At 45.0% G+C, this 15,525-nt stretch overlaps 1 protein-coding gene across 2 annotated transcripts in view; it reads left to right on the plus strand.

The window, feature by feature from the left end:
- Positions 1-9,924, plus strand: part of AFF1 (ALF transcription elongation factor 1) — a 102,185-nt gene extending 92,261 nt beyond the window's left edge. For both annotated transcript variants that reach the window (XM_054823582.1, XM_054823583.1), the window contains 6 exons: positions 391-527; positions 1,756-1,827; positions 2,440-2,533; positions 2,635-2,678; positions 3,398-3,627; positions 6,394-9,924. In XM_054823582.1, the coding sequence (XP_054679557.1) occupies positions 391-527; positions 1,756-1,827; positions 2,440-2,533; positions 2,635-2,678; positions 3,398-3,627; positions 6,394-6,515 (699 nt within the window). In that variant the 3' untranslated portion in view covers positions 6,516-9,924. The remainder of the gene's footprint in view (positions 1-390; positions 528-1,755; positions 1,828-2,439; positions 2,534-2,634; positions 2,679-3,397; positions 3,628-6,393) is intronic.
- Positions 9,925-15,525: the final 5,601 nt, after the last annotated feature.

Raw genomic sequence — 15,525 nt, forward strand, 5'->3', positions numbered from 1 at the left:
ATGGCTCAGTCACATTATGTATAGTTGCTATTTGCCATTTACCTGTGAAAATGAAGTGAGGGAATACTGCAGTGGGAAAGCCCTATCTGCCACTCATGAGGCAGACCTCCAAGATCAGAAAATAATATCCAAAAAATGTGAAGATAATAAATTACTCAAGGAGAACGTTGAGCAAGAGGAAGAGATACAAATAGCCAGAGCACATAAAGCTGATGATTGGGACCGCATTAGGGGTTCTGTTGAGAACCCTTTAATTATCACCCACAGGCCTGACTTGCATCTTTTTCTTTCTTCAAATCCTGCCTAACAAGGGAGAAGAAAGGAATTCAGGTACACTTAAAAGAAGTAGTTTTTGTCTTAGACTAAAAATGGGAATTTTCTTCCTAATAGACCGAGAAGACTGGAAAGGCCTTTCAGTACCTCGATGCTGCCCTTGCCTTCATTGAATATGGGATTGCCTTGGAATCGGATGCACCAGCACCAAAATCAGCTTACAGCATATTCAGCGACACCATCGATCTCATCAAGTAAGCAGTTTTGAAAGCACGATGGTTAGGCAGCATGTTTGGAGGGGAAGGGTTAGTTGCATTGTTTGTTTGCGACTGTGGCCCCTCTGGATTCCCACTACGGAGCAGAGTTTGGATTGCTGTACAAGCACAAGAGAGAGAGATCATCCAGAGGCACCAGAGACAAATCCTTTGAAATGTTTCAGCATTGCGTATCTGTAGAAGTAGGCGTCATGTCCTCCTCAGCATTTGACCCTTGCAGCTGAGGTACACCAGAGGACACTAGTTATGACAATCAAGGACATGAAGGAGTTTTTACTTTATCCAGATCTGAAGTTGCTTTTGCATGTGAGCTCAGTAGTATTTCAATTAAAAAAAAAAAATAAAAAATGAAGCAACGGTATAGCATATCAAAGAACAGTTTGTGCCCCAGAGGTCTTGCAGCTTGATTGAAGGCAGATTTTACTGGTTTCTCCCATGTGTCTTTCTACCAGTACACTTTATTGGGGTTTCTTTTAGCAACCTTCCACATTTAGTTTCACAGCCATAGTAGATGTATGTAGGTAGTAGATTGTATGACATATACAGGCAGCATAACCCAAGGACCCACGCATTGGATAGAAGACAGACATGTATCAGTTTATTCATATTGAAATTACTGGTTATGTGAGTGTTTTCGAGAGTTGATTTGACTTCTGGCCTTAGAGCTGAAACAGCTGTCAGGTTTTCTTTGTGGTAGACTTCAAACTTTTAAAATTACGTTGTTTGCCTTCTGGTCTTGATGGACTGTATTTCCAAGATGCTGTTGTTGCTTTGTTTTAAAAAAGGAGATTTGCTTGGTTTTTGGCAAAAACCAGAAACGTTTGCAGTAAGATGCCTGTCTTGTCCAGAAACACCAGAATTTATATTTCACCTTCAGTAGCAGGGGCATCTCTTCTGAGCCCCAGGCCTGTAGGTGGCCCATGGGGGGCAGCTACTTGTAAGGATGTTGCCCGTTAATCAGTGTAAGAGGAGAGTGAGTCACGTAAGGAGCCACATCTGTTCCTGCTGCATGGAAAACAAGGTGTTTTGAGAGACAGTCCTCTGCTCAAGATCATACAAAGCACTTGGTGTCAGGACTAAGAACTCAGGGCAGGTTTCCTGACTTTTGGACTGGTCTTCGAGATAACAGCATGCACTGTTTTTTCATAAACATTGGGACTTCATAGCACTGATGGCTGACAAGATTCTGTTTATTTTGTTTCCTTAGATTCACCATGACATTGAAATCCTTTACGGACTCCTTAGCATCTTCACATGAAAAAATCTTTGCCGTGTTATGGTGCGTAACTGTTTTTCTGTGTCTTCATACTCTGTTTTTAGACTTGATAAAGTGAAAGAACCATTACTTTCAGGGATGAAGGAATGAGTTAAATGGGAATCGGAGTTCTGCAAGGAAAAAAACCCATAATGTAAAAACCAGAATAAACTGGAATATCTCTAAAGTAAGCTGGAGTATCACAAGGGATCACACGTGGAAGGAACAGGCTCTAAAATTTGAGCTGCTGGTAACTTGAGAGTGCATGAGGGCTTTCACCTAAGGTGAAAGAATGCGATTTGGCTGCCCATGTTTGAGCCATGTAACTGAAGCTGTAGCTGAACATAGCTGAGACACTTCAGGACGGGGGCTTACTCAGCCTGTGGCACCTATAAGAGGCTGGGCACCTGTTTGTATAAAAGACACAGCACTTCCTTGTTGGGTTTTTTTTCCCCTTGTGATTCTTTCACAGAGTCTGGGTTTTTTTTAAGATGAGCAGAAGGAGGAGAAATTCTGAGCTTTCTTGACTTTGCAGTACAGCTGATGTGTACCTGCCTCCATCCCACAAGGCTGATGACTGCTGAGCAGGCAGCAGTGAGCATGAACACTGATGCTTGGGTGTGTTTCTGTTCACAGCATGCGCTGCCAGTCCATTCTGCACATGGCAATGTTTCGTTACAAGAAGGACACCGCAATAAAGTATTCCAGGATCCTGAATGACCACTTCAAGGTAGGGCACATGTATTACTTAGCTGCCAGCTGGATGGCTGCAGTAATTACTGATGTCGGCTGAATAGCCCAACCTAACAAGAGTTCTGTTCCTTGCTGCAGAGTTCTTCCAGAGTAACACAAGCACCTTCTCCATGTGTTGCAAGGTAAGATTTAAAAATATGTACATTATAATGTGTCTATAAGGGTGTAAGTGAAAACAGTTGCTGGAGAGCGTTTTTTGGTCTTTAGTAGTGGTGCTGAAATTCCAGTTATTTTTCTACCACCTTGCACAGTATAGATTATTGGGAAATAAGTGGTCTCCCAAGGGCAGTGGTGGAAGCCCTTTCATACCAGTGACTAAAATTAGGTTGGTTGAAGTGGTGGGGGTGAAGCAATGTGATGAAGCCAGGCTGTGTCTGGAAGGCAGGCAGCTGACCGCATTTAGCTTCCTTAGGTCTATAAATAAATGTGTGTAGGCTGACCTGGCTGCTTTGACTAGGTGTCAGAAAGCTCCAGCCTCCAAAGGTGGGGAGCTTCAGCATGCCTGAAATGGAAAGTCATTAGGAAAAAACACTTAGATAATCTAGTGAAGGCTTCCACAAGTAGGTATAGATTTTGAAAGGTGAATGAGTGGCCCTTTCTGATGTCTGGTCCTGCATTTTCTTTTGTCAAGAGGAGTCCTTAGAATTGTGAATCACTTCAAAACCCTTGGCCTTGCACTCGAAGGACAATTACTTGTTATGTAGCTGAACACACCTCAGTTTTCAACACTCCATACTGCAGGCCTAGATGATACTGGATAGCTCCTAGCATGAGAGAGTCTTGTGACAAGACTTCTAACTCTGAAGTTAAATGTTCATGATGGTGTTTCTTTCTCCTGCAGAAGCACAGGCATGCCTTCTCCTCTTTCTTCAATGCCCTCTCCTGCCGGTTCTGTGAGTTCTCAGCCGGGATCAAATGCTAGCAACTGCAGTGGCAACAGCATTGGCTCTTCAGTCACTGTTCCCTATAATATTCCAAGCGTCACCTCTTCCTACGTCAACATCACTTCCTATGTCCTGTATGCTTATGATATTTGGGAACGGGCTGATGCACTGGCCAGGAAGAATAAGGGTAAGTTTTTGCCCTCTGGCTTTTCTGTCTTACGTATATGTACTTGCATAAATCCTAACACTCAGTGTAGCAAACACCATACCTAAAGATCAAAGCATTAAATATGTTGAAATAGACAGCTATGGCATATTGGCAGGTTATTGGCAGAGATACTTGATGGTGATATATTGATGAGTGTTCCAATTAAAAGGTTGTCTTTGCATCCTCAAATATCTAAGAGCTAAGGGATGAGGGTATCAAGTGCAGGAAACCAGCCAACTCTCTTCATGGTAACACAAGAAGCATAAGGAGTTTTTGCTGTTTGTTTTTCCCTTTGGGGTGCTTAGCTTTTCTGAGTTGGTTCACTTTCTTTAAAAACAGCTTTTTGGCCAGTAGCCTTTTGTTTTAGTTTGTTTGTCAAACTTCCAGGTATTTTTGTCTTGAAAACAGTGAAGCTGGCTTCTTTCCCTAACAGAGAAGCTGAGCAGCACTTGAATTGGAGTCCTTGCTGGGCACATGACCAGCACTTGCCAGTAGCATTTCCTAAAATTGCTGCTATTTTTTTATTTTGCAGTTTTTTGTTAAAAATGTTGTATTGTCCTGTGGTACAAGCCATGGTGAATAAGCAAAAGCCCTAGAGTGGGTGCAGTTCAGTCTGTAACCTGCCATCCCACATGGCATTTGCAGTGTCATTTTTCATAAAACACAAAGTTTGCTGAACTACTGTGGGCAAAGGGATGTATTGCCACAATCTGTTGGCAAACTTGCAAAAGACAATAAGCATAATGTGCCTGGCTGAATTGTTGGAAGGCTGTAAAAATACTCATGCTAATAAGGCAGTTGCTGAAATTCAAAAGGCTTTGCAAGTCACCTTTGAATAAAGTAACTCCGGTTGTTGGCTGTCTTCTGAGCAAATTCGTGCTCGTAGCAGCAATTAATGCGTAGCATTTTGGATTATATCCTCAAAGGTCTGATAAAAGACTGTCACATAGAAGGAGCAGTGAATGCTGCTGGTAAGCTAGAGGAATGAGTCATGGAGGAAAACCTGTGGGAGGGCAGCCTGAGCACAATCTTGCATCAATCGAGACTAAATTCAAAACCTGCTCTGCTTTGCTGTTTTAATGTAGGGGAATGATGACTGGGACAGTAAATACTCCTAAAGGAGTGGATCTGTGCAGGAGAACAGTAAATACTTATGTAGGCTTGGCAGTTGTTGTCACTGTTCAGGACAGTGGTGGAGTTTCAGAACTGGACCTTGTTGATATTCAGTGTAACATACAGATGCTAAGACGTACAGAGAGTGACTACATAAAACTGAAAAAAAGGCCAATCCTTGATTCTTTTATGCAGTTTGTAGGGCATAAGAAGAGGAAAGAGCAGTGGCCTTCAGCTATCAAGTTCCCTTAAACAGGGAAGTCGTAAGTTAGTGGAAAGCAGTTAGTTTTAATTGATCTCCGAGTTACTTGTGCAGACCTGAAGCACTTTCTGGCAGGTCGACAACCAGGTGCTTCCAGCACAGGACCCAGCTCCTCGCCATAATTCAGAGCAGCACTGTGGATCATGAGGCTGTAACAAGTTGTTTTCTGGCCTCTGATCTCCCACAGCAAGGACAAACTGAGGTTGCATGCATGCATGTGAAGTCACTCTCCTTTCACACAGTGCTGTGGTCACAGATCAGATTATCTTCTGTTTGCTCAGGCGGGGGGGTTTGGACTCTGTGTCTGTGCTTACAGCTCTTCTGTTCCCCCATGGAAGGAATGGATACCCATTTTGTAAACAAAAGCAGAAAATCAGGGGAAACGTGTTCTCTGCTTCTGAATTGGAAAGTATTAGAATGAAAGTGTTGTTTTCTCTCTGCCTCTGAAGAGTTTCTTGCACAACCAAGCAGAAATTTTCAGCCTCCAGGTTCAATCTTTGTGTGTAAGAAAGGAAAGCTGAGAGTGGCCAGTTTCTGCAAAGGTACCTGGCAACATGATTGAAGCTGGAGGGACTGAGGGACTGGGATGAGCCCATGTCACTGGAGGGCAGGTCATGCAGAAATGTCTTGGAAAGGTGACTGGAAAGGAATAGGTGTGATGATTTCCCATAACTCGCTGTCACCTGCACAGATGATTGCCAGCACAGCGCAGGCCGTGCAGCCTGCCGGCACTTCCCGACAGGTTCAGAGCCATCTCCTGCCAGTGCAGGAGGAGGAGTATGGTGCCTGAAGCTGGTGGCAGGATAGGAGAACTCTGTTAAATCTGCCTGACACGCTCAGCCGTAAGCAACCCAAATCAGAGCTGTATAGCCTGGCAAGCTATACAAATTTTTAAACCTGTTCAGTTGAGAAATCATGATGTCTCCAAGGTTTGAGGATGGATGAAGGAAAGGAACCAGTCTGATGACAACTCTGTGTGCTTCTGGGCATCGCTCAGAAAGACACTCAAATTTGGCCTGTTTAAATCTGAGGGAAGCACGCAGCAGGGACTGGGGTGTGAACACCCAAATTTTTGCCCACCTACCATGGAGTCTTGATGTCCTTTTAAAGCCAGCACTTGGGGAGACAATTCAGTGTGTGTGTGTGTGTGTGTGAGAGTGCATTTTCCTCTCACGTGCTCTGCCTCGTGTGCTTGTTGCGCTTCCCTGCCTTCTAATATTGCTGAGCTCTCTGCATTAACAATGTGTTTAACGGGACTTGCCGACTGACAGTGTGCTGCTATTGTCGCTCCTCACTGCCTCCTTGTCTGTCAGACATGCTTGTTGTGTGAAACCAACCAAATGTTTTCTCTCTGCCTCCCCTTTTTACAGAGTTTTTTGCTGAACTCGGCACAGCGACGTGCACTCTGGCACTGAACAGTAGCATGACTGAACTGGTACACTACGCTAGACAGGGTTTACAGTGGCTGAGACTGGAAACAAATACGCCTTAACTGGTGCTCCAGGTGGATAAGTACCTTGAACTTTTTTGCACTTTTGAAGCCTCAGAAACAGTCTGACTTGTTGAATTATTGGATACAAAGCACCTGCAAGGGAAAATAAATCAAGGCGGAAGGGATCTGGTTACACTGGAAAAACTTTGAACTGTATTTTTAGGGCAGCACTTTGCTGTCTTGAAAAAGAAAAGATGGAGGAAAGCCTCAGCATTGATGGCACCTTCCTTTAAAACAACGAAGTGCAATGAATTGTCTGAATGGCTCAATGTATTGATGGTCTATAAACATTTCTATTTTGAATAACCAGCAGGACAATAATCACACATGAAGAAGTGCCGATAAGAAGGAAATCTGCCTCCAGAGGTTATTATGCAACATCCCACAGTCTGCAACAATTGTGTGCCCAGAAGACATGTCAGAGAAGTGGTTTTGCAAGCACGGATGCAATCTTTGGTGTCTTTGTTCCTCAGATGGCAAGTAGCAACCTCATCAGCACCGAACAGCATTATGTTACAATAAAAACAGCAAAGTTGTCTGCCTTGCCTGCTTTCCAACCTCACCTTCTTGCATTTGTCAGCCAGCTGCTGTCCTGAGAATTGGGGGAAGCCACTGCCTTCAGTGCTGCAAGTTCACTTTTTAAGTCATCGCTGCTTTGGTCTTCCTCCTTGCCATGCACTCACGCACACACGTGCCCTTAGCACTCGGACTGTGTTACTTAGGGCCTTGCTCGGTTTAAGCCTTGTAAGCCAAACACAGTTGGGGTGGCAAAATGACCAGATGTGGTTGGAAACAGCTCTGCCTGTCTTCTGTGGTGGAGGGACATCACTCACACTGAGGACTCTTGTCCTTTTTGTCATTTCAATGGGGGGGGGGTGGACAGCTGTACTGGGTCACTGTGATTGCTTGGATGTTGTTCTGAGTCTGAGAGCTTACATGGGGAGGAATCACTTCTGTTTAAGGAGGGACTAAGTGGCTGAATGTGGAACATAAAACAAATTTTGCGTTTGGATATTTGCCTGCAACTGTTGCTGGTCTCAGTGAATATCTAAGCAGGATTTGGTACCAAAGTAGGACGTCCTTCATATGGGAGATAACTCATGTGCTCTTTCTCAACCAAACTACAGAATGGGTCCAGCAACTTAGAAAACTGTCAAGGGAACATGAAAGGGAATAATTAGCTGTTTGCAAGCATTTTTTCCTTGTCAGGAGCTGCATTTTTGAAATTGCATTTTGCAGGTAACAGTAACAGTGAAGGCAGCATCAATGACATTTGTGTATTCAGTAAGATGACACCCTTCTCTACCCAAAGATTTCCTGTTGTGTGACAGCAGCATCCTGCCATCCTCATATCTAAGAGTGTGCCTTAGCCTTCTGGTCCCCTCTCGCATCCCTCGCCCTATCTCTGACAGACCCGTGGGAGTGGCAAAGAGAAGGATGGTATCCCAAAGCAATTGTGCTTACAGGAAAGAATTACCTCCCTTTTCAACGTAATTTCAGGATGGAGGAACAGGTCTGCAGGCATGCAGCCATACCCCCTTTGTAAAAAACCTGCTTGTGGTTTTGAGGCTCACAAAAATGGACAGTAAATAAATATCAGCAAAAGGTCTGCTTTTCCAAAAGTAATTTCTGTAGAACTGACCCCTGCCAAGGGGAAGCCTGGAGTCATCTTGCCTCTGGGAGGAGCTGACGGGAGAGTGGTGCAACTCTGCCCTAGTCCAGAGCACAAGGGAACACTCTTCTTGCATCTCCTGGCAGCACAGGGTCACCAGGATCCTGGCTGGGTCTTCCACACCTTCAAGGGTCTGTCCTTTTATGTTCACTTTATTAAAAGCCTTAGTGCATTTCAGGGATGAGCTGTCCTAACCAGTGGAAGGAAGGTCCATGTCACCCCCTCCCCATTTTACCTATCAAACTTCTCTTGCACTCCGGCTCTCTGGAGGAGTGACTGCTCGGAGTAAGCCAGGGACAGAGAGGGACTCAGCGTTAACTGTTTTGTTCTCAGGAAGCACGTGGATGGCCAGCTGGCCTGAAGGCTTGACGTGCACTTTGGATCTCGATTCCAGACTAGTGGGTCATTGCCTTCTTCTGACTTTGTTTTCAAACAATGCTATTTTTAGGATCACCAGCTGAGGAGGAGAGGAGGAAGGAAGGAAGGGAGGAAGAAAGCTTTATTGAACCTGAAAACCGCTATGGGAGTCTGCAAGAGCCATAGCAGAGTGTTAAGGGTAAGCATAAGTTGAGGCAGGGACACAGGTACTTTCATTTCCCATACACCTATCTCCCTCCCTGCTGCCAGGCCAGGTTCCTGTCGGAGAGCTGCTTGCTCACAGCTTGCCCGGCGTGCGGCTGTCCCTGTCCTGCATCCAGCTCAGCGCAGCCTGCGGGTGATAATCTGTCGCCCTGCTCCTAGGAAAGCTCATGCGAAGGCGTCAGGCGAGCAAAGTCGGTAAGGAGACACCCAGTGAAGGCAGATGAACTACTGGTATTTGCTTCTTTACAGTTGGGAAAAGGCAGCGTGTGCTCTGCTACTGCTACCATGCAGAGGCGATCGTGCAAGGGCTGCTCCCGCTCCAAGGGCAAACTCCCCTGGGCTTCGGAGGAAACGTGGTCACGGGCATTTCGTGTCATAGGCATGTGGGGGGCTCTATGGGGGCTCTCATTTCAAAAGCAATCTGGGGAAGCATCAGTACCGAGCTACATAGCAGGAAGCTATGTTTTGTTTCAGATCATGGAGAAGACTGTTTAAATAATAGGTAATTTTTTAAAAGCCATTGTATTTCAACCTTAAGCCAGGTTAGAGGCCTGCAAAGGGTCAGGAAAGATGCTCGTTGTTTTCATTTGGGCCTATTCAGGCCTTAAAAAAAAAAAAAAAAACCAAACCAAAAAACCCACAAAAAAACAGAAAAGAAACAAAAAAAAACCCCCCAAACCAGAACAGTGGAGGAAAAAGCATTTTCCATTAGGAAACAAAACCATAAATCCAAGGAAAAACAGAGGTGATGGTTGAGTCCCAGAAGGAGAAGAGGCAGCTATGGTGGCAAAGCAGCATCATTTCCATGCAATATTTATTTAGAAGAAATAATACATGTGTTGAAATTGTCAAATGTTCTATTTTTAAGATGCCATTTATTTAATAGTTGAAAACCCCACTTATGTGGAGATAGAAATCTTCTGTAAATGAAAGTCAAAGTCTGACGCAATGTCCTTGTTTTTGGTTTTGTTCTCTCCCCTCCCTCTTGGTTCCCATTATAAATCTGTACATCTTAAACTTATTTTAGGGATGTATGTCCCTCTTGTAAATAACTTTTTCTGCCCTATGTGTGATGGAGTTTCCGAGATGGTTGATCCATTCATATGGGGAAATAAACAATAAATGAAGTAGTCTATTTGTTATGAGTTGTTGCAAGAGTCCTCGTGTTCTCAGCTTCTTGTAGAGAAATTGTAATTTGCCTTTTCTCTCTGAATGGTCTTATTGTTTCCCTTCTGAATGAGGTTTAAGTATGAATTTCTGTACAAGAAGTCTCTGTTTCAATTGCTCCCCTGTTTATCGCCCCTTGCCCTTTCCTTCAGGAGCAAGAATGGGTGCAAATCTAGATGCTCAGCGTAGCAGGAGGGTCACAACTCAAGGCATTTGCCTCCTATCCTCCTGAAACGGATTCAGGGAAGACTGTGCTGGGGTCAGCTGCTGACGGCCAGCAGAGCCTGGCGCTGGGCACTTGCTGACAGGAAAATCCCATGGGTTGGTTTCAGGCAGTCGAACGAGTTAAATGAGAAAATGAGACAAGGTGCAGGAATGATGGTTGAAGCGTGCTGCTCTGTGTTTGCCACAAAGGTGTTGGAGGGCTCGGTGCTGGGAGGGAGGGTCTGCTCAGGTCTAGTTCATGGATATGTTTCTGAAGTGCTGCGAGGAGGATTTCCCTCAGGGAATCCTGCAGGATTTCATGCCCCGTGGTAGCTCTGCTTCTCATGGATTGTGCAAGGTGATCTCTTTGCAATGGCCTTACACTTCTTGTTTGGGGCTTTTCCCACTTTTTATTTTATGTCGGGCAATATAACTGTTCCTTGGAAGGATAATTTTTGCATCTCTCTATGCACTATTGTGATATAATTTGTGTGTATAATTCAGGTCCTTTCTGCAACAAGCATTGCACCTAAGATGTTTGCTAATAATGGATGTGGGTTTCTAATGTAGTATGTAAATCGTAGAGGATACCGAAACCTGTTTTAATACCCACTAGATACGTTGCTGTTACAGATATTGTATATAGAAATGTACACTTTTTTGGGCGGGGGGGAGTCAATGCACTTTTTCACTGCACGCTTAAAATCCCAATGTCAAAATCAGTATTGAAGTAAGAACAAAAGGAAAAATATCTAATTAGTGGAACAAAAAGAAATGTGAAACATCCTCAGATGAGCATCTGGTGGGATTTTTAGCTACAGACTAGACAGAAGGAACTTGGTGGTGTGTTTGCTCAGGCAAGGTGGGACTGGGACTCAGTCTGCTGCCATCAATTAGCGTTTCAGGTAGCATGAAACCAGGTCAGTCCCAGGCTGGTTGCAAGATTCATGGAGGGTAAGAAAAGAGCGTGGGAAGATAGCTTGTGGTTGTGGCCATACATATGTGGATTAAGCATCTGTGAATTTTGTTCTGGTTTCTGTGGGGTGTGAGGGGTAGTTGGACACAAGCTGTCTTGTCTGCTGGCTGGGGTGGTGCTGCTTTTCCTGGGTCCCTTGCATTCTCTGTCCCACCATTTCCTTCCCCCTTGCACCCTGAAAGGTATGTTTCCTACACTCCTTGCTTGGGGCAAAAGCAAGGAGGGTTAGTTTTGGAGGTGGGATGGAGAAGGGGAGCGGAAGGAGGGATGCAGAGGAAGGAGGTGTGATGTGCCAGCAGGGAGGTTATCCAAAAGTCAGGGATGGAGAAGGGGGAGCAGGAGGCCATGGGGCTGCAGCTGGTGTCGACCGCCCCCTCGGCTTTCTGCCCAGGGCAGCAGCCCCCCTGTGCTAGAATGACCACAAATATTTTGGGGCTGTTTTCCAATAATATTTTGTTGTTGTTTGTTTATTTATTGAGCCTTTATTGACCAAACCTAATTTTGCATCCGTGTTTAACTTATTTTGAGATTTGCATACATTATAGATTAGCTTGCTTTCTCTCTTTGGCTTGGCTTACCCTTTTCAAAAACAAGTGTTATTTTTGGCAAAACAGCTGCATTAAAGTTGATTGCAGTTTCTCAGCCCTGTGCTGCTCTCCGAACACTAAAATAGCCCATTGGCAGCCTGTGATTTCTTTATATTAATTGCACTTTTAGTAACCCCTGTCACTACCTGAAACCAACAGTGTTCCTGGGCCATCGTCAGCATTTCTGAATGTGTTTCCGTAAAGTTTGTGTTCCTGAAACAAGGACTTGCGTGTGTTACAACGGCAGCATGCAATCACTGCTGTTTTGCAACGTGTTTTATCAAGGTGCAGGGTTCCTGGAGTTCCCGCTGGGTTTTTTTCCTCTCCTACTCAGTATTGCTGAGGTTAAGGTTTTCTTTGGGTCCAGCATTTCAGATCATAGCAATACAGCAATGTTGTCCACTTCTGTTGAGCCAGCAAAACTGCACCACAAACAGTAGCTTTTTTCTGTTCTTTTTCCATATTTGAAGGCATGTATCAGCCTGTATGTGGTCTGTGGCAGCTGAAAGGTATTTCTGAGTTGCTCCAACCTGTGCAACTTTTTGCTTGTTACACGAGGTGCAGCAGGCTCTGATCTTGCTCGTGAGCTTTACTCGCTGTTCAGAGAAGAGCTAGTTAGGGTTCAGGGTCAGGTTTTGTCTTTGTGTTGTTTTTCCAGAGAGGCCTAGGAAACGGGGTTGAGCAAGGTACAATCTGCAAAGCAGAGCAGGAGCTGAAGGTTTTGTGGTGGCATTTTCTTTGCCATGTGAATACGTACGGTAGTGCTGTGGATGCCGGCAGTGTCATCAGGTCTCTGGGCAGCATGTGAATTGTGGCATGCTGGTCAAACCGCTGCTCATCTGTTCAGCTGCCAGCCACCCTGTTCTTGCATTTCTGGGTCATTTCTGTGGGATTTCTAATACAACTGTTTTCATATAGTGTTGGGTTTTTTTCCTTTTTTTCACCCTGCTTTACTTATCGTCTTAGAGTGTAAATGAAATCTGCAAATCTCGGCGAAAACGTCCTTAAAAAGTAACTGTCAGATTTCCTGAATATGGAACATTGGTCTTAAATCTGTTAAATGGTCCTTGTCCCGTGTGGAGTGACGCCAGTCCTCCCTCTCACAGCAGCTCTTTGCGTGCTGGGACACAGCAGTGGCCTGGATGCCGGAGAGGCGTGATGTCTTGGAGCCCCATGGAGAAACAAGAATGCCAAACCTCTTGCAAAATGGAGTCTCCAGTGGGAAAAGATGTGCAAATAAGTGAGGGGAGGAGACTGATGTGTTTGACTTCAGCACTGAATCCACTCTCTGAGGCTTCTGTGAAGTAGAAGTAGCTGCCTTTTATAGTCCTTGAAAAAGACAAAAATCAGATCTGTGATACAGCTTAAAAAAGGTAAAAAAACCAAACCCAACTCTCCAAAGAAATTGTGCCACAGATCATTTGTTTGTTTGTCTTCTGTACTGAGGATGAATTGCTGCGTGTGTGTGTGTATATATATATAATTAAAATATGAATTTTGACGTGCTTGTCTTCAAGTTCTTCAGACGAAAGAGATGTTGGTCAAAATTGTAAGGATGAAATGAAAACCAGGCTGCCTGGGGAGGTGGATTTTCTTGTTTTGCTGATCCGAAGCTGAGATGTCTTACTCTCCCCTGTGCTCTGCTCACACACAGTTGCACAAGCACAGCCCCTGGGTGCAGCTTCACTCAGAAGTGAGGGTTGATGTGGCCGTGCAATGAGGGATTGCGCTGCACATCTTTCATATGTGGTTGAATTTCTTTAAATGCTCAGCAGCACAAACTTAACCACTGTCTTCACCTTGTTGCCACCTGTTGAGGAAGGATATCAAAATGGTGTGTTCCGAGTTTTTTAACCTTGAAGTTTGAAATTCAGGTGTCCATCCTGATAATGGATGATGAACGCTGGGATTCATTTGTAAGTACTTCAGCAAAATATTCAAGCATGTTTCCAAATCCCATTTATTTTGTCTCAGACTGGGGCATGTTTTACAGGTTTTAGAGGTGTTCTCGGGAGCCCTGGATACCTGGTACACATGTATTTTCCTTTTTTCCTCTCTCCTAATGATTGCATGCATAGTAGTCCGATGCTGCCTCTGTCTTTTGGTTGATAACATGAAAAAAGAAGACAGAATTAGTCTTCTGTTTTACCAGCTCGTTTTGTCTGACAGCTTTAACCTTCTTTCAGTGAGGAAAAATTTAATTAAGGGCTGTTACTAACCTGCTAAAAATCAGTCATCAGTGGGTGTGAATTGGCACCACGCACATGCAGAGGGATGAATCTCAGCCTGACCCCAAGGGATAACCCCCTCCCCGGCTAATGAGTCCAGCAGGGCTGTGCCGTGTGCTTCTGTGGCCCGCGGGCTTTACGGAGCAGGGCAAGTGTACGCCCACATCAGCTTTCCTTTTTTCCCCTCTGACAGGCTCCGGTGGAGGGAGTGTTGGCGTTGGCGTGCCTTAGAGCAGTGTTGGTGCCAAGGTGAAATGGGCTTTGACTGAAAGCCAAAGTGCGTGCACCTGCAGGCGTTGCAAGCAGGAGAAGAGAGTGCCTGGAGCAGAGGGGCTGGCCCTCGGTGGAGCATGGTGGTGTAGGTCTTTGGTGGTGATTAGGTAAGGTGGATTATGGTTAGCTGACCAAGGGGTGCTTCAGCAACCCACGTTGGGTAGGGAGTGATAAAAAGCAAGGGAAACAGTGCCAGATGTGAGGGGCTGGGAAAGGCAGAGTTGAGAGGGAGGCATGGAGGTCTCCTGGAGGTAAAAGGAAGACCTTGGGAACCAAAGGGCAGTAGCAAGAGCAGCTAGGATGGCCACTGAGGACAGGAAGAAAAAAAGGCTGTTTGGCTCTGCTCTTCCATTCCTGTCCTTTCTGTCCTGCATTGACCAAGATTTTGGCTGGGGAGCTGGCAGCCACTTGTACAAAAGAAAAGTAAGAAGCAGGAGGAGAAAGTTGCCATGTGGCGTAATGTGTGATAACAACGTGACATCTAAATGCAATTGTATTGGCAGCTGTAATGTGCCCTTTGCTTCATCTGGCAGCCGTTCAGTTGGAGATCTGACTTGGACTCTGTCAGAACAGTGCATGCATTTGCAATTACTTTCTCCCAGCACCCTGTGCTGAGTTAGGTGTGCTGACTTGCACTGTCCTATTTATTTTCTTTCTTGGAAAATGTGTGTAGGAGAAGATAATTTGCTTATGATTCTTGGCCCGAGTTAAGTCTTACCCATCAAGCAAATGAAGACACACAAATGTTTCTCGTTGGCTATGTAACCAGAGCCAAGCCCTGCTGCCACTCCCAGGAACGGCTATAACTGCATAGTTGCCTGCTTAGAGTATGAATTTTCAGGACCATTAATTTAATAAGCATCAGAGAAATTCTCCTGTGGGATGCTGCCAGGTAGCAGGGGTGCTTCAGAAGCCAGGCAGGCAGCCGTAGCCATGCTTGTGTTCTCTTCATCACAGCCCAGTGCATGTGTGTCTTATTATCTCTGTCAGGACGCTGGCTGCTGCACCACCTAATGTAGGTTGTGTGTACTCCTTGAAAGATCGAGTCACCGTTTCGGTGGAAAACTTAGAGCAGGTATGTATTTGCATGGGCTTTTTGCTTGAAGTGATGGAACACGACAACCACTACAGACCAAACAAGTCAGATGGCAGAAATTAACATACCTGCCTGTTGACTTTTTGGTTTTGGGTTTGGGGGGGCTGGGGTTGGTCCTGGAACAGCCTTGAAATGAAACTGTCTGGAATCCAAGGAGTTGTGTTAAAATGCCGCGAAGTGGCAGCAACACCAACCTTGCTGACAGAGCCAGGAAAGAATTACAAA

Source organism: Grus americana, chromosome 4 (genome assembly GCF_028858705.1).
Source record: "Grus americana isolate bGruAme1 chromosome 4, bGruAme1.mat, whole genome shotgun sequence".
Classification (NCBI taxonomy): Eukaryota; Metazoa; Chordata; class Aves; order Gruiformes; family Gruidae; genus Grus; species Grus americana.